The 22,796-nt window shown below is 39.7% G+C and overlaps 1 protein-coding gene across 5 annotated transcripts in view; it reads right to left on the reverse strand.

The window, feature by feature from the left end:
- The window catches only part of IMPG2 (interphotoreceptor matrix proteoglycan 2), a 54,503-nt gene extending 35,261 nt beyond the window's left edge, over positions 1 to 19,242 (reverse strand). For all 5 annotated transcript variants that reach the window (XR_005258013.1, XM_038146081.1, XM_038146072.1 and 2 more), the window contains exons 1-3: positions 18,426 to 19,242; positions 16,800 to 17,045; positions 5,945 to 6,111 (exon numbers count right to left, since the gene is read on the reverse strand). Coding sequence is in view for 4 of the 5 variants with exons in the window: in XM_038146081.1 (XP_038002009.1) it covers positions 5,945 to 6,111; positions 16,800 to 17,045; positions 18,426 to 18,498 (486 nt within the window). In the remaining variant the exon portion in view is untranslated. The remainder of the gene's footprint in view (positions 1 to 5,944; positions 6,112 to 16,799; positions 17,046 to 18,425) is intronic.
- Between the last annotated feature and the right edge of the window lie 3,554 nt (positions 19,243 to 22,796).

A 22,796-nucleotide genomic window follows, 5' to 3' on the forward strand; every position in this document is an offset into this window, starting at 1 on the left:
AGTTAGAAATTTACCTACTGCACACAGACTGCAAAGATTATTTAATGTCTTCACCCTTTCAATACTTGAAGTGATCTATAAATAGTTCTCCATAACAGCAGCAGCCACCACAAAGCTAAGGGGAGCTTTTGTTCACTGAAGCTATCTCTGGCAGGTGCTTTGTACAAAATTAGTTCTCTTGAAGTGAGACCTCCCTGACATTATTATACCAATTCTCCTGATGCTGGAAGCTCAGTTTTGTGTCCCTTGCTCTGGTGCTCACCTTGCTCAACAGTTGTTTTACATGATGGAAAGTTATCATGAATTAATACAAATACAATAAACACAGGCTACAACAATGCAGCAAATCACATGTACCAACCAGATGAGCTTCTGTCAACTCCTGATCTTACAGCAAAGCAATCATATAGGACATTCTTGCCTCATCCTAAGAGACTATCGTTATGCACAGAGGACAAAATATCCTGAGGGCAATCCCAGGCAGGAGAAAAAGGCAAAGGCAATGTCAAGGAGGTCCGAAATAATCCCATATTGGTTAATTCCATCTGTGTAGTGCTGTATGGAGCATATTTGATTTAACCCACCAACACACCTCATTTACAACAGGAAAGTCATACCAAGAAATGATTCTCTATCTGCCTGTCCTGATTCCCCACCACGGTGAGTGGCAGAGCCATGCTGGGGATGATTCAAGGAAATGGAGGACAACGTCCAGAACTGAAGCTATAGAGAAAGGCCAGAGTAGGGAGCAGTGTTTTCAGGAACATCCCTGACAGGTTATGTAAAAATACTGTCTACAGTGAGTTAGAGGAGAAATAGCAGGAGCAGCTTAGTGGAACAGATATTGTTTCAACCATGTGCAACTTAAAATGAACACTAGATATCCATATACATGGCAAAGGGTTTTCTTTTTAAACTAGAGGAGGCTAAAACTTGAAATGCAACAGTTGCAAAGAATGCAAAGAATGAAAGTCAATAAGAGAACAGTAAGTGCACAGATAAGAAAAGGGGTGAAGGAAATCTGAGACTATGGCTGAAAGGAGGGCAACTGAATTTTTTTTTCTGGTTTTTTTTTGCATGCACAGAAGGGGATGGGGACTGTGAAAGAACAGATAAGATCTGTTTTTTTCCAGATTTAGAAGAAACTAAAGGAGGTGCTCTATGCAAAGAAAACAATGTAAAGAACTGGAAAGAGTGGTTAGAACATTTAATTAAACGGAGAAAGACAATGGTTAGCAAGGAAGGTCACACAATACGTGAAGAGGAGAGACAGCAGAAGAGATCTTCCACAGGAACCTGAGGAATACAAAATAATATGCCTTTGTGAAGTACTCAAACAGCAGCACTGGGAGTGGTTACAAATAAATCCTATGATTGGGATGCTCCATCCCACCTTTGAATATGGCTCTCAAAATTCAGAAAATGAGGCAAAATCATTCATTTTACATTGCTAAGTACTCATTTCAACATGCTAAGGAGGTGTTTTGCTATGCCAGCCATTCAAGCATCCTCAGGCAGGATTGCCTTCTTGCCGCCTATCTGCCTCATAATCTGTCACTGAGCAGTTTGTGGTGCAAACACAGTGAAGAAATAGAGCTGCTTATGGGCTAGAAAGTCAATACTACACAAAAGTACTGCTGAGTCAACACCTTGAAAGGTTTGTATCTTACCCCAGGAACTTATTCAAGTTGCCTTTTGGTAGGTTAGCACTTCCCATCACAGTTTTGAGGATTCCTAGGGAAATTGTCTGCCTTTTGATTCTCAGGGAAAGCTGTGCCACAAACTCCTTTCCACACTAAATCTCAGCTTAACTCTTGGCTCTCAGATCCACCAGAGTGGGCAGAGCACATATTTCCCTCTCACCAGCAACCAAAAAAATCTCACAGACCTGCTTCCTTTGGAAAGCATTCATAACCTAGTTCCTGTTGTCCCATCTGCCCAACACTGTCAGATACACTTCGTTAAAGATGTGGGGTTGTACAAGAGCCCTCAGCAGGCACGGTTGAGTATCTGCTCAACAGATTAAGTTGCATGGGTTTCTTTAAGGCTTCATTTCTCCTAACAGCTTTTCTCAACATCTTTTGTCATTGGAGATTGTTATCAGACCTGTAAGGAACAGCAACTCCTTAAAACTTTATTTTCTGAAATTTGATTGAATCTGGGGAAATTGAAATTATGATGTGTATTACCTGCCCACATTGGAAATGCAGAATGCAGACAAAACTTTATACTGAAAGCCCTTCAGGATCAGGCTTCAAGCTGCTTTTTGCTATGGACTCAGGTAGGTGTCCTGTATGCCAGCTGTAAATTCTCCTATGAACAGCACAGGTTGTGCTGCTTTGGCAGCAGTGTTTCAATCTCATAGCAAGTCATCCATGGTTGATGGGAAACTAATATTTACTTTTGCTTGCCTTTCTCCTCACTTGGATTTTCCAAAAATTGGGTAGCACAAATGGGAACATGGCCACAATCACAGGGCAGAGTCAGGACAAATTTGGCAATACTGGAATCCCAAACATATATATCTCAAAGTATAGAATGGGATGAATGTTATATTCTATGAACTGAATACAGCTACACAATAAGGAACACAAGCCAAGTTAATTTATAGGAAGGAATGTTTACATGAAGATTTATCCTGGAAAAAAACCCACCCTATGGATTTGAATTACCTTCTCCATTTGCATTTCAGTCAGGAATTGAAAAAAAAAAAAAAGATGGGTTAACAATCTCACCATTTGTAAATCTACTTAATATCCAAAGAAATTAATTGGGATATTATTTCTTCTATGTAAGGTACTGTCAGTTAACATGATCACACAAATTAAAATGAAAATTCAAGGGGGAAAAAGAAGATTTTCAAAATATTTTTTTATGCTTGGCATGAATATGTCTATCTGCTCATTCTGAAAATCAGGCAAGTGATCTGCTTAAAGAAACTCAGGATATATTCTGTATTAGTGCATACAGAGCATGCATGTATATACAGATGTTGCAGGGAAACCCACAAAGGCAGACTTCACATCTCCAAGACAAAAAAAAAAGTATGAAAGCTGAGACAAGATGGTCTAAGCTTTAACTGATATCCAGTAAGAAAGTATGTTGAAAGTCGGAGAAAGAGAATTTTTCTCAACATGAATTAAGTTAGGATGGAGCAGACATTTCAGCATCCGAGTGAGTGTGACAGTGATTACTGGGGATTAGAGGAAAGGATAAGAAAGAAAACCAAGGAGGAAGGCTCATGAGATGGCATTTACTTACACTGCTCATAACAGACCCTCCGCACTACAACAAAAGCATTATGAAAGCAATAATTTTGCTGAATTTTTGTTTATTAAATGCAAACCCCACAGATTTAATTTGCCTAATTTTCAGATACACTGAACTTCTTTTGAGAGAGAAGGGGAAAATTCAGCACATGCAGTGTTTCTAAAAATTAAATTTAATCTTGCAATCTCCCAAAAAGTAATAAAAAAATACACTTTGAAGTAATATTGCCAGAATCTGCCAACATGTCCACACAAAAGAGGCAGCAGAGCAATGCTGTGACAATAACAGCCAATGTATACAAAAAGAAAAGCAGAATTTTATCAGCTTCAGGCTCTCAACTAAACTCTTGAAATTAACCACAGATAATTTGTAGACATTGGAGAGCAGAGGAAGGTTAGAAACAAGTCGTATTTAATGAGTGTAATGGTCAAACAAAAAAACCACTGCAGAAGTGAATCTTCCTTTTAAACAACAGTGTGGCCCATTCACGTGTACCACACAGAGTCCTGTGAGTGAAATGACAGCAGCCCTTTGGTGACAAGGTCTCCGTGCTATAGAGATTAAACCTAAGGAATGGGGAAAAAATAGCAACAGCTGATCATGACCAAATGAATGAACATTCTGTAATGAGAGGGAAACAAAATCCCACTAGTAATGGAAAGGCTTGACCATACAACTTGGTCTTCTTAGCTGGTGAGAGTGGAAAGAACAAGTGAGTTGGACACAGGGCTTCAGAAAGTGTGTTTGGTCCCACAGGCTGTGCCCCAGCTCTTACCACCACATTAGACTGGAGCAAACAGCTAGCAGGAAGAAGGATGTTCTTAAAAGCAGAGATGTATCCCCTGCATCTGTTTGGACTTAACATTCTCCCAGCTGTTCTAAAAAGGTTTCACACACTGACGAGAATTTTGTGCACAAACGCATGTGAGAAAGGCGAGTCAGCACTAGAGCTAGCAATTAAATTAACTCTCCGACCCGAGCATTTAAAAATACTACTGGATCTTTTTACAGTCACTGATTGGGGAATAGAGTACTCTTGCTTTCAGTCTTTGGTTCAAAGTCAAATTGAGTTCAGCTTCTTATTCCAAAAAAGTCACCTGACTGATTTGTGACATTTTGTAGAGCAAAGAGGTGACAGCATTTGGTCCCTCTTATCACAGACTAGTCTGCTATCAGATCTGCCCAAGAACCATCACCTTTTACCACCTGTGCTGAAAGAAAATGAACAGAATATCTTCCAGAATATGCTGAAGGGAATATATTCATTTACAGGAGTAAGGAAACCTAAATAAATATAAACGTGCTGAACCCAGAGCACTTTATCTGACTCCACTGAAATGCTGCAGAGCCATACCCAAAAGGGAAGAGCAGCAGTGGGAAATTAGATGCATCATCTTGTTTCCCGGAGTAATTTTGATTTCTTTTAAACTCCCACTATAGATCATCTTACTGGAAAATTGAACACAAATCAGTTACACAGTGCATAAAAAAACCAAACACATTATTTTATTTCTCTCTATCTTTTTGCAAAGACTTCTAAGGGCAAGAGCATCATCAGACTTCCCAGAAGCAAACTTTGGCTAGCATCTCCTGGGAAGACTAATATGTAGGCTCAGGAAAAAAAAAAACTTTCTCTCCATTATCCACAACGGTTTCCATATTCACCTTCCTTAGTGCACATTCCTAGCATAGAAGTCCAATAAAAAAGCAGGAGGGGTAAAAAAAAAAATAAGTGCATCCACACTGACAGAACTTACTGTTTCTATGGGTTTGCACATTTAATACTTACAAGTTTCATAAAACTATTCATCCATTAGCTTGCAAAAGTAATCTTAAAGAAGATACATAAGCCACCACACATTTTAAGAAGCCTTTTATCCAGAGAAATTAAGATATCTACTGTATCTTAGATGAATACAAAGTTAAGCACTCCATTTGAAAATTCACAAACTCCTGAAACTACATCTTTTTATTTCATTTGAGACAGCCTTTTTTAGTTTGACTTAGTATTTCTTTTATTTTCTTTAAGCTAAAATAAATTTGAATCAATAGAAAATATACCAAGATATTCTGCATTTGTTATTGACTTGTTTTACACTTGTCATATACTGATTTTAACCTGCAGCTTCCCATGGCAAGTTACCTAATGTTATTTATTGCCTTCATAGGACACCAAAGTTTTTACATTTATAACTACACTCATTTCAGTCAGGCGTCAGTGCACAGGCATCACAGACCCATAGAACATCCAACAGGCAACTATGCCATAGGGCTTGGTAGAATTACAGCATGGAACTCCCTGCTCCCAAGTGCCATTTGTGCTGAAGGCACCTCAATGTGCAGCTCAGAGCCTAGAGAGGCTGCTACACACCCCAGGGAAAAAGACAGCACAGCCTGGCTCACGTTGTGGGTCTAAACACCATTTACTTGTCAGGAACACCCTCTACTGACGACAACATCTCTTCATCATTGTTGCTTTTCTCTGCGTTGAATCACCCACAACTTTGTTTTGGAACTGATCTCAGAGCTACAGATCCCAGAGCTGGAATACCCACGCCTGCCTGTTCTGAGGGCTGTGTCCATCACTGCCAAACATGATATGCTGAAGGTGCACGTTGCAGTGGGACACGGTCCCCTTGCTCATGAGAACACTCCAAGCAGCTGCTGCACCTACCTTCACGATCAGGCTCCGGTGCTCCTCAGACTGACTGAAGTTGGTGCCCATTTCAAAGATGCTCATCATGCCCTCCTCACACAGGCTCATCCAGGTGTTATATTCTTCACGCTCCGGCAGTCTGTCCCAGAATGTCTTGAAGACCTCCCAGACTGTTTCCTGGCACACTGAAGGCACAGGAAAGGTCTGGTGTTAGTACAACAGGAGTGCTTCTGTGGCACAAGTGGCCAGGCCATTATTGTCCCAATGTTGTAAGCTTGTCAGCACATTAACACATAGAAAACAGCAACCTGACATCTACATGTGATTGGGAAAAGCACTGAAGCGATTGAAATGAAGATGTGGTGGATCTTCCACACTCATATTACCTTTCTCCCTGAACAACAGTATTTCCACTGAATGAAACTGCCATTTGATCAATGAACTGAGTTTTTAGAAAATCTAGAAAATCAAAATAGTTCTCATAGGAAGTAGAGGTGGAGCTTAAGTTGTAAGAAATAGGGTGGCACTGATCAAAGTCTAGTAAGTTCAGTGAGTAACAATTCCTTCAGATTCAACTTTACACAGAATTTAAAATACATTTCAGAAATTGCAACTGCATTCATAATTCAAGAAACAAGGCAGGATAATGACAAAAGAATATGCTACTAAATAAGTCAAGCTCTAACTGCACTGTACATGTTCACCGAGAAAGAACTGGACAGCTCTGAACAGTCAGCCTGAGAATTAAGGTCTAATATCATACACTGCCTACTTTAACCTCCCAACCTTGCACATGCTCTTTTTGCCAGTCAGAGCAGTTGGTCACATGATGCTCAAACAAGAACAACTCTGTGACCCAGGATAACTCAAAGAAAGAAAGACTTAAAGGATTTTCCTTGTGTCCTGGAAAAGGGCAACGTTAAAAGGCAAAAATCATTCAAAGACAGGATCATTTTGAAAATCATGCAAAATCATTCATACCAAATGTCATCCTGGAGGAGTAACAGAAAAATCTGCTTTTTTGCCTTAATCTTATTTCACTGCTTAGACACACAGTTCAACAGAGAAATGCTATGCATTTGCGAAAGACCTGACATCACAAGCAAGCCCCTACAGGAGACTAAATCAATCTCTAGAAAGCAATTTTCTTCAATCAGCTTTAAAGTTAGCTCTGGGCTGCCAAACCCAGCATCTTGATGTTATTTCTTCTTTATGCTTTGTTTTCCAAATTCCAAAGTTGTTTAAGTGTACATATGTAAAACTTAACACAGATCATATATGGAAACATTTTTATTCAACCAAGAGATGGACATTTTTCTTAAATGCAAAGGCTCTACAAAAAACAACCTTAAGGAACTGTTTCCTGTGCAGCACCACCCTTAGCTGAGCTGGCTCTGGCACACTGGATAGAACCTTGCAGAAAAAGCCCTTTTCTTCACCCCAAATTTTAGTTTATCAGAGCAGCTGAGACCACTTCTCTGTTGTGGAACTCTAGAGATACAAAGCCATTTCTCATTTCCATGCCATGCTCCCAGGTTTATGACATGAAGATTAGCATTGTAGCTCATGTGGTATGCATGACCAGAGAACAAAAAAGTCTCCAAACTCTGCATTATTAACTGTCAGTAGTATATTTCTGTTCTAGCACTCCTTCAGCATCTAGGCAGTTAACTTTATCTGTAAAACACACTAATTTGGAAAATATTGTCCATGTTTCCAATCAGTGTATGCATCTCTATTAATCAGGAACAAATACCCAAATTGACAAACATCCATGCACCATCTCACATTCCCCCCTCAAGTTTCACTTACAAACACTTTGAGGCAGAGACCACATTTCCTTCTGACCTCTGCACAAACCTCAGACAATGGAGCCATAATCCTGCTCTGGGATTTCTGGTTCCTGCTGGAGCACTAATAAGTTTCCTGGAGCAGAATAACGTCTGTAATATTCTCTCTAACATCCCACTTGTAAGAGCTAGGCATCCAGGAAAAGACTGAAGCCTACACTAAGGAAGATCACTTGCTCACGTTTCTTTTGGTGGTACTTGTATCCTATATACCTTTCACTCCAGGTGCCACATTGTGGAGCAACAATCCTGCAATGAGATTACTCCCTGTGGTTGGGGTAAGTCCTCAGCAGACTCTCAGTAACAACTGAAGCCACAGCAATAGCTTGCAAATATACTGCAGGGACACTGTCTAACCCTAGAGTTTTCAAATACCAACAGGTAAAGGACCGGCTTTCCAGTTGCAAGTAATTGAAGATAATTTTCCTTAATGCTCTTAAACAAGTTTAAAATAAATGTGATGAGACCGTGTCTTGCCTGAATACAAGCTGCTCCCATATAAACAGTTGTTCCAATCGGCTCCCAGTAGAGATTAAGGATTTTCTGAGTGTCCTTTCATTTGGAATTAGACACCCCACTGAATTCCAGTAGCAAAGGCTTTGTGCCATCTGTGGGCTCCAAACCCATTAATTAGACCTAAGCTGTCAATACAGCCATGTATTCTGCAAAAGGAAGAAATGAGACGGGGATAAGGAGTCACATTTTGTCCTCTCTAGCCACTCCTATCTAGCTGCTTCCACTGAGGTGAGCAACAAGTTGGACAACGTACTGAAAATCCCTTCTGTATTCTCTTCCATCCACACAGTCTAACACACAGGGAGGGATTGAAAACTTCAATCAAACATCTACCACAACTGCCATTTGAACGCTTCTGTTAGCTGTGTCCAGGAAACCCCACCCTCAGCCTTGGTGAGCTGTTTGCCAACACAATCCCCCTGCACCACCTTGTTGACACACAGTCCATCTTGTCACTGTCTTGTTTATTCCAGCTGGCCAGTTTGTAAAGCAGGGGATTGCTTTTGCAACAAATCCAGGCTGTAAGGGCTCATCACAAGAACCATCCTCAGATGGGCTTACCTATAGGGTTCTCAAGAGTAGATTAATGGACTGGCTAAGAAAGACTGAAACAAAACTTCCCTTTCTTTCTCATAAATATCGTCATTGTTTTACAATGAAGAGTGTTGCAATTTCACACACAGAGAGAGAACAACACAATTTATTCAGTATGGGTCAAATCACACACATGTAAAGAAAGAGACAAGCACAATACTATCTCTTCCACCTCTCCTTCAGGAATGTCAAAAAGGGAGACAATTCTCATCTTAACTTGACATGGCCACCCAGGGAATTGAAAAGACACTACCCTCACAGTGCATTTAAGTTGGCTAAAAAGCATGATAGATCTTCTTCTAACTTGAATGTGGAGCCCACCCTGTGATGGGTTTTCAGCTATCTGTAGGTGAGGGAGGTTTTTCAAAGTTTCTCAAATTCTGGAGAACTCCCATAAAGAAAAATGTGGTTTTCATTAACTAGATTTTAAGCATTCTGAGATTAGACAAAAGTTGGAGGCACAAAACGAAAGTGAAACAGGACTTGACTGGAAGCTTCAGGTAATAACTATAACTTATTTTTTAAAATAATTCCCTGTCTTTCCTTTCTGTCCTTCCAGAAACTCGCCAGTGTCTGTGTCAAATACATTAGCTAGATATGCTGATAATAAACGAAACAACTTTTGACTAAGATTTAAAATAACAACTCCTTCACACCCAAACAGAAAATGAAACAAAATGAGAGGCAGGGGGACCAAAAAGTTGACCACTGAGCTTTTCAACTAGAAATGATACTCTGAGTTTTAAATATAAAGCTTTTAAAGGAGATAGAGAATGGGGGAAAAAATTGCTGCATGAGAGCTTATAATAAATTGCTATGAGCCCAATTATTCAGAGTTATGATTGAAGCTGCCGGGCAGGTTTTGCATTATGATCTTTCCAGGATTTAGTTTTCGAAGATTAGCTACAAAATTCTTAAAAAACCACAAAGTAGGCAGTCCTGCCAGCATGAAGAAGAACTGCTGAGCAGACCCAGCAGCACTGCCACTGCCACCTGAAGGGCAGCTCAGCCCTCGGGCCATGTGCGAAGAGCCGCTCTTCATGCCTGGATCTCACACCAAACTTTCACTGGCCTGTTACAGGGGCACAGATATGTGGGACAGAATTAGCCACACCAGGCCCTGGAGGAGACAGGATTTGTGGTGAGGCCTCTAATCCCTGGCAAACAATACTGATTAAAAGCATCATAAAATCGAGATCAATCTTTTAAGGCAGTGAGCTAAGAGTCTTGAAGCTACACGTGAGTGGGAAGGTAAGCTCCCCTGGAAAATGGTTTCCTTCATTCCATAGCTGCAGTAATAAATAACTTGTATTTTTAAGTTAGTTGATCTCTCAGCTACCTTGCAATTTTCCTCCAAAGAATTCAAATGATAAAAAAAGAATGAAAGCTTATGAGAAGAGAAGCTCCCTGCTACAAGAGCTATGATCAGGTTCAGCTGACTACAGGAAAAGGAATAGTTATGCTGAGGACACGTAACTGACTGGCACAGTAAACCAGAATTCAAACCAAGAATGCAAATCACACAGCTTGGCTGCAGTTTGTCTCCAAAGTATATTTTGCATGCATATACTACATTTTCCCTGTACTCCATCCTGAAAAGCCTCACAAGTTAGAAGTCACTTAACTCATCACTGAGATAATCATCTTCAATGTGAAAGAAGGGCTAGGAAAAAAATTAAAAGATGGGCACTTTTGGTCCATGCCCTTGTTCAAGCTTCTACTGAGCCAAGTGTAACAGGCACTTGAAGTAAGCAATGTCTTAACCTATAAAGGCCATATCGGGTTTCAAAGGATGCTTCAGAAAGCCAGACATGTCATAAGACAATTCCAATGGGAACTGCCTATCAGCATATCTGCTTCAAAAGCAGAAAAGCCCAGCCCTTGGGAGCTTATCTACTTCAAATGCAGTGTCTGTGCTCAAGTAATACTCAAAACTAATAGCAAATATCCTGAAAAGCCTAAGACAGTTGTGTTTCAACCCAAAAAATTCCTCATAGGCAGATACAAGCTCTTTTCAGTCCTACTAATCTACAGAAATGAGTGAAAAACAGTTTATTTGGAGCTGCCTTTCCTAAAGGCATCATCACTGTTTTCAAAACCCCCAGCTAAGATTGATGATGTGATTAGGTGACCTTTCTCTTGCTCTGAAATTCTCCAGTCTGGCTACCCCCTCATGCACCTGGGCAGGATACAGCATCCTTGTGGCTCAAGCTGTACCACTGGAGATGCATTTATCTCTCCAACAAGAGACAATTAGCCTATTACACTCAGTCTGTGCTCAGGGATTTCTGAGGTTAACAGAAGGGGCACCACATGACAGCACTGAGCACCCTGTAGGGGGTAGGGTGGCTTTCTGGCCATTTGTGTAAGTGGGCAGTGCTGGAGCTTAATCCCAATTAAATCTCATTAGTGCTTCTTAAGAGTTGAATCGTTTGTGGTAGCTAGGAGCACTGAATCAGGCTGAATGTTCTATTTTGAGGCAATGTGAGACCAACTCCTTGTCCTCTAACAATTTCTGTGCAACTGAACAACTTCATTGCAGAGGAGTTTGATGAAGTCAAACACAGTCACAGGGACAGATACCTCCTAGGAAGTCATTGCTGCAAAGACCTTGTTAGCATTTGTTAAACAAATTAATACACACATGCAGAGAAATATCTCATCTATTGCTGGAATGCTGCTGTGTATGGCCAGTAACACAAGGCCTGCAACCCTTAAACAATATACAAAACAAACAAGGGGTCTAAACTGAGAAAAGACTTGAGGGTGAATTAGCTAATTCGCATACTAAACTCTAGCACATAAACTATTCTCACCAATAATATTTCAGTAAAAACTAACAAGTGTCCTCCATGGAAAAAGGCAAGTTTCTTAGAAGCATGACCTGGTATCTAAAAATTCAAATGTAGAGGAGACAGACCTTCTACAAATAAACTTCAGAAATTTATTGCTGAGTATGAGGTATATGTAATATGTGCCAGGGATGCAGGGAAAACAGGGAAAAACAGCACACTCAGACAGATTCTTTATTTAATGTATGGTTTTAAGCCAGGTACTTTTCATGACTTTTGGCTCTTTGCTTTCATCATTATTAGCAAGATCTGAATAACTTGTAACATTATGACTTCAGTATCAAATTGAAGCTTTACTCTTAACTATGTTCATTTGAAACTTTACTCTTGATTACGTTCATGTGCAGAAAATAACAGCATTATTTCTAATACTTCAGTAAACAGATTTTAAGGGACCAAAGAAAGGGGGAAATGAGCATGCATAGTCCTATGCCCAATCTAGGGATTACATTTATGCATAGAATTTAATGCCCAAGAAACAGGAATTCTTTCCAAAGTTCAAAAATGTCCATGTGTCTCAACAGCTACAGCTCTCAGCAATGTCATCTATTTCCTTGTTTGGTCAGTATCTTTAAAAGCTATCCTTAGATGTTTGGCTTTATCTGAAGCTCTGGCTTACAAGAACGGCTCTGGCAGAGAGACTATCTGATCTACTCACATGAAAAGATCAGTGCCCACAAAAAAAAAAAAAATTAAAAAAAAAAAAGTACAACACACAACACACTGAATAGTTTAAGACAGAAGGTCACAGTAGGGAAAAATTGTAAAGCGAATTTAGGAAGGTAGCCACTAGAGTAATTACATCTCAGAGGTGGCAAAGAAGCATATTACCCTGAGCCGTGGAGACAAAATCCAGCAGCCCAATTAAGAAGCATGGGATAGCGTGGCTTGTACTGCTTACCCATCTTGTAATCCTTATATTGTTTCTGTTTTACATGCTAATTCAACTTCTAAGTCTACTACAATTCTTTACCAACAACTTACCCAACAGACAATGGACAGATTCACTGAATTGTGCACATAAGGTGACTGGTCACAAAAGACTTGGTCTGAGTGGGTGTGCTTATTTTTTCCACAATAAATTTTATTTATCTATTGCTCAGGCTACCATTTCCCTGTCAGCAGTAAAGAACATCATACCAGAGACTAACATGTACAGCCCACTCACTGCCTGAAATCCCACTATTAGATTTCCTCAATATTTTTTTTGTAGAATCTCCAGCTGCCATTGGACACACTTTGTGTTTGTCACAACAGTCTAGCAATGAACCAACCAGCGTTACATTTACATGACTCTTCCATCAGCAACCATAACATTACACCATTTCAAAGGACATCAGTCAAAAACACTCTAAGAGCCAGCCTATAGGCCTACAGTATCCAGTCTGTAAAACATTTGTGACTGATTTCCACCCCCACATTCCAAATAATGAAATACAAAGTCAGCCAATGGCAGCATCCTCCATACACAGCTACAAGAGATACAGAGACAGGACAGTACTGAGACATTAATAATCCAGGATTTGTCTCAAAAGAGTGAAAATAGCATCATCTGCTACTGCAAAACTCTGTTCTGATTGTAGGAATAAAGCAGCACTTCAGAAATTTGTCTTTTAGACTGCGGGTGTAGACAAACAAATACAATCCACCTTGTTCCAGGGTGCTGCTTGAGAATACCACAGTAATAAAACAACCACCAATAATCTTACCATTAATTAGACTTTCATATGTTGAAGGCTGATACTGCTGTTTTAGAAAATACTGATTTTTCTCCAGATGCCTGTATTTTGTTGCACTTTGATATTTTTAATGGTTTATTATGTATTTATAATATTCTTCATCTTGTATCTTTTTAAGGCTCAAAAAATCCAGATGTTGTAGCCAGAAATAAAAAAAAAAGCTGTACACTGTTAAGCCTACAGCAACAGGACAGAAGCACTTCCTCTAAAGCCCATGACAGGAATGTTTATCTGTCAGTCTTTGACACTTAGAGAGGCTTTTGCCAGCTAGCAAAAGTAAATAAAGCTATAGGAGCTACAGACAGATAATTGTATTCCCACCTGTTTTCTTCTAAGGTAGACACAGATAGAACAAACTGGATAATCAGCACATGCAAACCTTTTCTTATTTTCTAACAAGCTCTTACATCACAATACAATCTGCCTTTCCTTCCAATGTAGTGGCATGGTACTGCTGGCAGTACAGCAAAACCAAGGAAAGAATAGACTGTATTGGAACCATCCTTTCCAGAGAAAGGATATATTGATATTGAATTCTTCTCTTACTTCAATATATACAGAATAAAAAAAAAATTCTAAAAATAAACACTGAGATTGCAAAATCAGCAGATTCTGTGTACATTTAATATTTATTCCCTTCTGGGGTCAGTTGTTTTCCTAGTAACTCATAGTAGCTGGTTTCTGAGTGTTAAACAGTGACCAAATTTTTTCCTAGGATTATTTTGTTGACTGTGGCTATCTGGATGGCTCCTAAAAACTTTGCACATAATTCAGTGACACTGAATTCAGACACTAGGTGTCCATCAAACCTGCTTTATCACTCCACTCTTCAGCTGGACAAAGGAGAGATAACACAACAAAAGGCCCATGGATTGAGATAAGGACAGCGAGAGATCGCTCACCAGATTCTGTCAAGACAGGCTCAAGTTGGATATATTCCTTGAATTTATTACCAATCAAATCTGAGCAGAACAACAAGAAATGAAACCAAATCATAAAACACCTTCCCCTCACCCCTCCCTTCCTCCCAGGCTTAACTTCACTCCTGATTTTCTCTAACTCCTTACCTACAGTGATGCAGGGGAATGGGGGGGGAGTGTGGCTATGGTCAGTTCAACACTGCAGTCTCTCCCACTACTTCCCCCTCAGGGGAGGGACTCCTCACACTCTTCCCCTGCTCCATTGTGAGGCCTCTCCCATGGGAAACAGTTCTTTCCTAACTTTTCCAACATCAGTCCTTTCCACAGGCTGCAGTTCTTCACAGGCTGCTCCAGCGTGGGTTCCTTTCATGGGCTGCAAGTCCTTCAGGAACAGACTCCCATGGGGTCACAAGTCCTGCCAGCAAACCTGCTCCAGTGTGGGCTCCTCTCTCTGTTGGGCCACAGGTGCTGCCAAACGCCTGCTCCAGTGTGGGCTTCCCATGGGGTCCCAGCCTCCTATGGGCATCCACCTGCTCTGGCATGGGGTCCTGCATGGGCTACAAGTGGATCTTTGCAGTTCCATTGACCACCATGGTCTGCACCACAGGCTGCAGGGGAGCCTCTGCTCTGGCACCTGCAGCACCTCCTCCTTCACTCACTTTGGTGTCTGCAAAGCTGTTTCTCTCTCATATTTTCACTCTTCTCTTTCAACTGCAATTGCTGCTGTGCAACTTTTTCCTTCTCTAATATTTTACCCCAGAGGTGCTACCACTGTTGCTGATGGGATTGGCCTTGACCAGCAGAGCTGGTTGTCCTTGGCTCTGTTGGTATAGGGGAAGTTTCTGGCAGCTTCTCAGAGAAGCCATCCTTGTAGCCCCCGCTACAAAATTTTGCCACACAAACCCAATACACAGCACATGACCTCAGGTGCCTACTCAGGACATCATTAGACACCATCCAACACTCCTGGAGCAGCAGTTGCTGTTAACAGAGTGAAAATGACAAGCTGCTTGAATCAGACCTTGTGTGACTTGCTGCTAATTAGTCACCTCTATTATTTTCAGAGATCTTTTTCAAAAGTTTTAAGTTAAAAGCTCTACTGGTAATCACAGCCTCTCTGCTCAAGAAAATCTTGTGGATTGTGAAAGCTGTTAAATCCAGTAAGGAAACAGATGGACTAGGTGGATTTTTGGTTCAGCCTAGGATTATTAAAACCTAAATATACTTTTGCAACCTAATTTACAGATTTCTTTCTTCTTTATTATCACTCACACCTTTGCTTAGTTGGCATTGCGCTAATGCACTGTACCACAGATAACTGAGAGGTGACTGCAGTTAAAGACCATGGTATGTATGGATCATTTGGAACAAACAAAGAACAGTTGGTTGAGTCCTCCTGGGTGGAAATAAGAAGCTAGCAAAGCCTGTCAAACCATCAGCATCATCATCAGTGTCAACATCCCTTGCAAGCTGGGCACAACTCATATTTGAATGAGGTTGTAAAACCCCATATAATTCCACTTTGTTCTCCAAATACATTATGTTTATTTTTATGCAAACACTAAGCAACTCCTGGTTGTCAGTGTTTTTCACTTGTCTAAGTAAATAAACTGTCACCAGTGAGAGTTTCTCTATAGAGAATCAAATCTCATCAAACATGAGTCTCTGAACATCCTTCCTGCTACTCTGACAGCAGCTCTGTCATTTTGCCAGTTTTGTACAGACACATTAAGATAACTACAAATTGTTTGAATGCTACGACACAAAGAGCAAAGGTGCTGCATGACTGTGATGCCCCATTACAATGCAGTCAGACAGAAGGGTTTGAAATACATCATGTTACTGTAATGTTTCATCAAATGAAAGAAGATGTTGGTAGGAATATGGCAGCTCTTCAGAGAAAGCTGTGCCACACTAACTTCCACATCTTAAAGAAAGGTTGCTTGTCTATTATACTACAGCCTGACACACAGAGATTTCACACTTTGTACAACCAGCCATAGCCAAAAGTCACATGGCTGAAGTGCCAGTGTCTCAGAGTTGACTTTTCTGATTGGCCCCTCAATGAATTCTGCTGGCACTTTAGGAACACTAAATAAACCAAACAAACTCTGTTACTTAGCTACTGTGTATTTAGCACCTATTTTTCTTTGCATTCAAATTGTTCTGAGAAAGGATTCTTTTAGTAAACAATGTGGTTTCAGGGAGCAAGAGTTCTTATTATATATGAGTGTAGACAGATAGTGGTGGGGTTTTAGCCCAGAACAGCTCTCTTAAGCAAGATTATCACAGAAAGGTAAGTTTCACCAGTAATAATGTATGACCTGGTATTATGTTTAAAAGGTTGAACTATTGTTTAATAAGTGAATGTTCTTTATCAATTACCCATGAGATGTACTTACCTCTGAGCCTGAAATACTTCAGATGGTTGGCAATAGCCTGCTCAACAGATTCATCAGGGCAGATCTTAACTCCACTGGGAAACAGAATGGACCGCTTCCTCCGTAACTGCAAATGCCTGTGGAACTGCTCAGCGTCCATGATGCCATTAGGCTTTTTCAAGCCAGGAGGCAGAGAAGGGTTTGCCAGCTGCCAGTCACTGAGCTGAGGGGCTGGTGAAACATCTTTAGCCTGTCCTCCTCCTGCAGCTGTGAAATTAAAACCACACAAATTTTTCAGATGAGATAATGATGCAATCATCACTATCTTCATGCCACTTCTGTGGTCTCTGAAGGAAATTTCTGTGCTTTTTTTCTGTTAACAGAACCTGTCTCTGGCTGTGATGTTATAAACAACCTTAAGCTCTTTACAATATCCCATCAAATGGTAAGATAGCATAAGGCTCTAACCCTTTGAATTCTAACGCCCTGTATTTAACTTTCTATCTGCCATTAGGCTTAAGTCAATGGGACTATATTTGTGAACAAATATGTATTTGGAAGCTTTCAGGGCTTTTCAGAAGTAAAATAATTGAGAAATAATCCTACTCCATACTTTCTTTCCATAACAGATTGTTATACCTTGCAAAAATAAAGCTGCTTGAATGGACACTTATCATCAGTAGAGACAGGTCTCTACTCTACTAGAGCAGGGGGAGAAAAAAAGAGGAATAAAAGGCCTCAACAGCTTTATGTTGGGGGTTTTTGGTGGTGGTTTTTTTGGAGGTTTTTTTTGTTTTGTTTGTTTTTTGTTTTTGTTTTTTTTTGGGTGTGTGCGTGTGTGTTTGTTGTTTTTAATTCCCTCTTATGTTTGTTATTCCACATCATTCCAGAGGAAACTTGAGGAAGCAGCTGAGGTAAGCACATGTATATTGAGATTTAGTCTGACAGTCTAATTTTCTACCCTTTAAAGTCAGTTGATCTGAAATTATTTAGCTCAACTTCTTTCACTTTTTTTCTGGAATACATGCCTGAAAAACAATCACAACCAATCATTTATTAGAGAAAGAATAGTAATAACTCTATGGCATTTGTCATCCAATAGATTATGGGTTTATTCTGCAGCTTCATAGGCAGTAGATCTTTGACTTTTATGACTGAAAGATGAAAGGCATGGTTATTTTGATGGTATATTAATAATCAGCTCTGTTGCAGAATGTCACCAGATGGTACAGCAGAGGCAGAAAGAACATCAAAAAAAGGTCTCTAAGGCAAACCCCCAATCTTTACCCAAACTGACACATGTTCAGTGCCCATATGCACAAGACAGAACCTTACTTTTTAAGATTCAACACAAAATGAATAAAGGAAAAAGAAAAGTTAAAAAATTACCAGCATTTAACATTTCAAAGTTGAAAAAAATTGCCTCCTATAGCTACTTCTACACTCAAAGCAAGACAAATGTGCAATTATACCACCTGGAAATCAGTCTAAGTATTCCATATTTACACTGCTAACAGCACAGATTTGACCAAACATTTCTCTGTATTAGCCCCCTTTGTTACAATTAAATTAGAGAGGTATTTCTAATTCTATACACTGCCATAGCTAAATTTGTAAACAAGAACATAAGAAAGATGCCTGCATTACCTGCAACTATTTGAGGATCTGTGTTAATCATTCCCGGAAGGCAAAGAAAGATTTTCCACATGAAGCCAAACATACTTATTTGCGTAATTAAAAAAAAAATTGAAAAAAAATATAAACAAAATAATCCAAATCCCTTTTAGCAAAAGAGCTGTTGTCTTGACCGTAGCTTTGAACCAACCAAGAGCATTGCGCTTCTTGAAAAAGTCTTGACGTCACATATCATTATCTTTGGAGAAAGCATTAGGTAAAAAAAGTCAACCAATACATCCTGGCTCTGCTCTTTTCAAAGGCAGTATTCTGCTTTAGTGAAGAAACAAGAAAAGGTGATTGAAGTAGACTCCTTGGAGCTAGCAGATGGACTGACACAATTTTTTAATTTTAATCTGGCCAGCTAAGCTCTTTACCAGGGCTTGTCATACCATTAACAGACAGTCCAAACAAGGACAGCACCTTTCACATTTAATTAACCACACTTTTTCATTGGCCTTTCAATTTCTGCTCTTTTTAAAAGTCCTGCTGGCCAGAAAACATCAGGGGGAGCACACTAACCTCCAGTAGAAAGTCCCATGTGTTTTGTCTTCTGATTGTACAAATATAAACACATATATAAATACATGACTCACTTAAGCTCCATTGCATATGTAAACACTGAAGAAACCTCTCTGTGGGACTGCTTCTTCTCGTTACAGGACTGCTGTCAAGTCTGTGCTAAAGGAGAAAGTCTAGAGCTGTTCCATCACTATCCCCTGCATCCCAAAAGCAGTGCTTCCTCCAAACATAAAGCCAGAGCAACTCATGATTCTTTCATTTCTGTTCAGGTATTACCTGACATGAGCAGCAGCAAGAAGTGAGTACAGATGGCTGATGATCGGCCAAGGAAACTGCAGGAAGGACAGAGCACAGGAAAGCAGCAGCACTCTCAGTTCCCATCCAGGGTCAGCTCACTGTGAAAACGTGTACAGAAGCTGCCCTGCAATGGCAGTCTGCATTCAGACCCCTAGGAAATCTCCTTCAGGGCTGTCTTCTGCATGGTGTTATTCAGGACTTCCCTGGTTACTGTGTTCAAATCAACCTGAACAAACTCCCAGTTTGGCTAAAGTGACTATTTTTGGTAGTGGTTTTGTATAAGTATTTCAAATCTGGATTCCCAGATGTCTGCCTGCTAAGTTTTTACACAGAGCTCCTTAGGCAGTACAATGCTCACTTCTCTCTTCTAGCTGCTCTACTGAACTGTCAGCAATTCACATATCAGGAAATTATCAGCAGTGTTTGACATACAACACTCACAGGAATCAAATAAAATGACCTTTGTTTTTATACTCTGACATCTAACAGACTCTAGCTGATATTTTTCAAAACAGCAACATACTTTCTTAGGTTCTCCCCTCTCCACCACAAAATTCTTAAATTACACTTAAAGCTTAACCACTGAGCTGCTTGAATACCCCAAGTTTTCTTAGAATCAGACACTTTGGATCTATCAAACCATCACTGCAGACATAGTCTGGCTCTGCCAAGCTAACCACGATGCTGGCAGCACTATGCTGGCGCTATACATGGAACAGCACAGAGACAACACTGCACTGGTGCCCAGAAACTGTTTCAAAGTCCTATTCAGCATGTCTGTATAGAGACAGTAACTTCTGAGGCGAGCTTGGGTATCTTTACTATGACCCTGGATCCAACACAGACCAGCTTTATTTTTTAATCCTTTACAGAAACTCACTCTTTCAATCTCATGAATGTTTTTGCTCATATTACCCTGCACAAATGCAATTGGATCAAGGTTAGAAACACCACACACACGTCTAAAGGCAAAAGCTGTCTTACCTCCAGAACACATGACAACTAATCCCTTTACAGGACACACATACTTCAGTAAAAATATGAAACCCATATTCTTCTTGGAGAGTTTTTTAGATTTACAGTATTGTTGTTTCTTTCATCAACAAAGTATGCAAAGGCACTCAGAATGTGAAGAGTATAAAAACCATCTCTGTCAAAATTTGTTTTCTATGGTATGGTTATGTCAGCTTCTGTGAAATAAAATATTTTGAACGTGTAAATTCAGTTTTATTAATATTAGTTTGCTATCAATTTTATATTCAAGTGATTTCAGCACTGAAATGTAGACTTACAACAGCTGAAAATCTCCTACATTTATTATAGCAAAAGGCATATCTAAAAGCATAATCTTTTGAAGTTTCTTAAAATAAACAAACTCTTGCAATAGATTTCTAAAATAATTGTGGAAAATTAACTCCTTCCTTGATTTGACAAAAGCCTTTACAGTAACACTTTGTATCAGAAAACATATAATTCTTCATTTTCAGCATCCAAGTCGTATCTGTTCAAAAATATTCACGCAAAGCACTATTGTTGAATGAGGAAAAAAAAGGGAAGTGCAATTCTAGTGACATAACACACCAAGTCATCGCAGTACCTCCAAAAATAAAGAGAGTTTTCTGACAGTTTGCGTTTCTGACGGTTTGCGTTTCTAAGAAACGTATTTTCACATAGCAAATGTAATCAGCTGAATTACAGTTCTCTACAGAGCAATGCTCACTGAAATACTGCTACAGCACACATACCATTCTAAATAATGTCCCTATTTTTCAAATGCAATTTATTCAAATAGATGAATCCACCTGTAATTAAAAAAATGTCAGATAAAGGATTTCTTTAATGAAAATGCCTCTAATAAAGAGCCACACCATGGCAAATACCCACTATCTCCAAACACATGAGGTTTACTATCCAGAATCTAAATTGTCTCCTTGACTGTACAAAAAAGATGGCTTTATGGCATTTGACAGGATTCATCAACAAAATTCCCAGTCAGTTTAGCAGAGACAATTAGGTTAGACAAAACCTGTTCACTTGTTCAGTTTCTGTGGTTGCTGTGGCCAAGCATTCACAATTGTCACTTTTTGCTTGTGCTCCTGGCGTGTTCTCTGGCAAACACCTCCCAAGAATAAACAAGCTCTGAGGCTGTTTAAACTTCCAGCTGATGAAATTCAGCCCACCATAGCCTGTTGTACTGCCACGTCTCTCATCATACAGCATCAAAGTATTTTGAGCAGAAGAATTAGGAAGTGAGGTCAACCAAATTAATCTCACACTTATCAATGCTGTGCATGTAATGTAAACCTATTCCCAGCATTCCTCCTTTTCTGAACTGCGGACCAGAAATCTCTTACCTTGTTCAACAGTCAAAGATGATCCCAGTGTCTGTGCTTCTCTTTCAACTTCATTTCCAACTTCAGTTTGGTTGGGCAGAATTATTACTGTTAGTCTTGGTTTTATTCAACATATTTTCAATTCTGAGACTCTTCAAGTCTCATGCTACAATTCCTACTTTTCTATCTGGAAAATGGTTGTCTTCTTTTTTGGGTTGTTTGGGTTTCTTTTTTTGTGCAGTGCAGGATGGGTGTCAGAAGCAGTATTCTGCTTCTCTATCCTAAGAAAGATGGAAGTGTTACTACTGTGGCTCTCAAGTTTTTATTATTTTCTAAGGTGTAGTACTTCCTAAGCACTGCAAGCTCATCTCAGGGTCAAGTTCCAGGAGGTGAGTACCACAAAAGCCCAGATGAACTGCAATTAATCCATGCCTGCAGTTCCATTGCTAAAACACAGCAGTCCCCTCATATTTAAAAACTGAACAAAAACCCCAAAAAACTTACTTGCATATTCGCTTCTCCAGTTCTTAATGAAAACTAAGTGTCTGTTTTTGTATTTTTCCTGGCAGATTTACTTCTTACAAGTTATTTCTCTTCTACCTTATTTCTTGTGTTGTGCAGTACCTTAAACAGATCTCCATGACTCAGATGTCTTCATGGAAGCAATTTTCTGGTCACACAGACAGAATGCAGCAGTTTCTTTTAAAGAAACTGATGGGTATATTTGGGTACAACTGATTGCCTTAAAACAAAAATTACAGAGCTTTGGGTTAAGAGCCTTACAGAGACTGGTTTGCTTTGAAATAACCTGTCACTCCACTCTTTCAGTTAAACAGGGCTTTATATAGGAAATAGAAATACAAGAGAAGTGCAAAAAGGTCTCTGAGTCAGTCTGGTTAAAAAGTTAACTTTGGGGAGTTCCAGCGAGTAAAAAGGAAGCATGAAGATACCTGGAATGTAGCTTCTTCCACAGAGACACTTCCTAGCATTTACCACATACTTGGTAAATGCAAATGGCTGGAAATGGGGTGGGTTGTGACTGATGGTCCCATAATCACTGGGTGAAACATTTGGATTAAGACACGTGTACTGTGTATCTACCTTAAAAGCAGTCAGATGGCCTATGTTACTCTGAACTTGTGGGTTAATTGTAGTAGCTGGGAAAAGAATGGTAACAACCACAGTCAGCAAC

The sequence above is a fragment of the Motacilla alba genome, chromosome 1, assembly GCF_015832195.1.
Source record: "Motacilla alba alba isolate MOTALB_02 chromosome 1, Motacilla_alba_V1.0_pri, whole genome shotgun sequence".
NCBI lineage: Eukaryota > Metazoa > Chordata > Aves > Passeriformes > Motacillidae > Motacilla > Motacilla alba.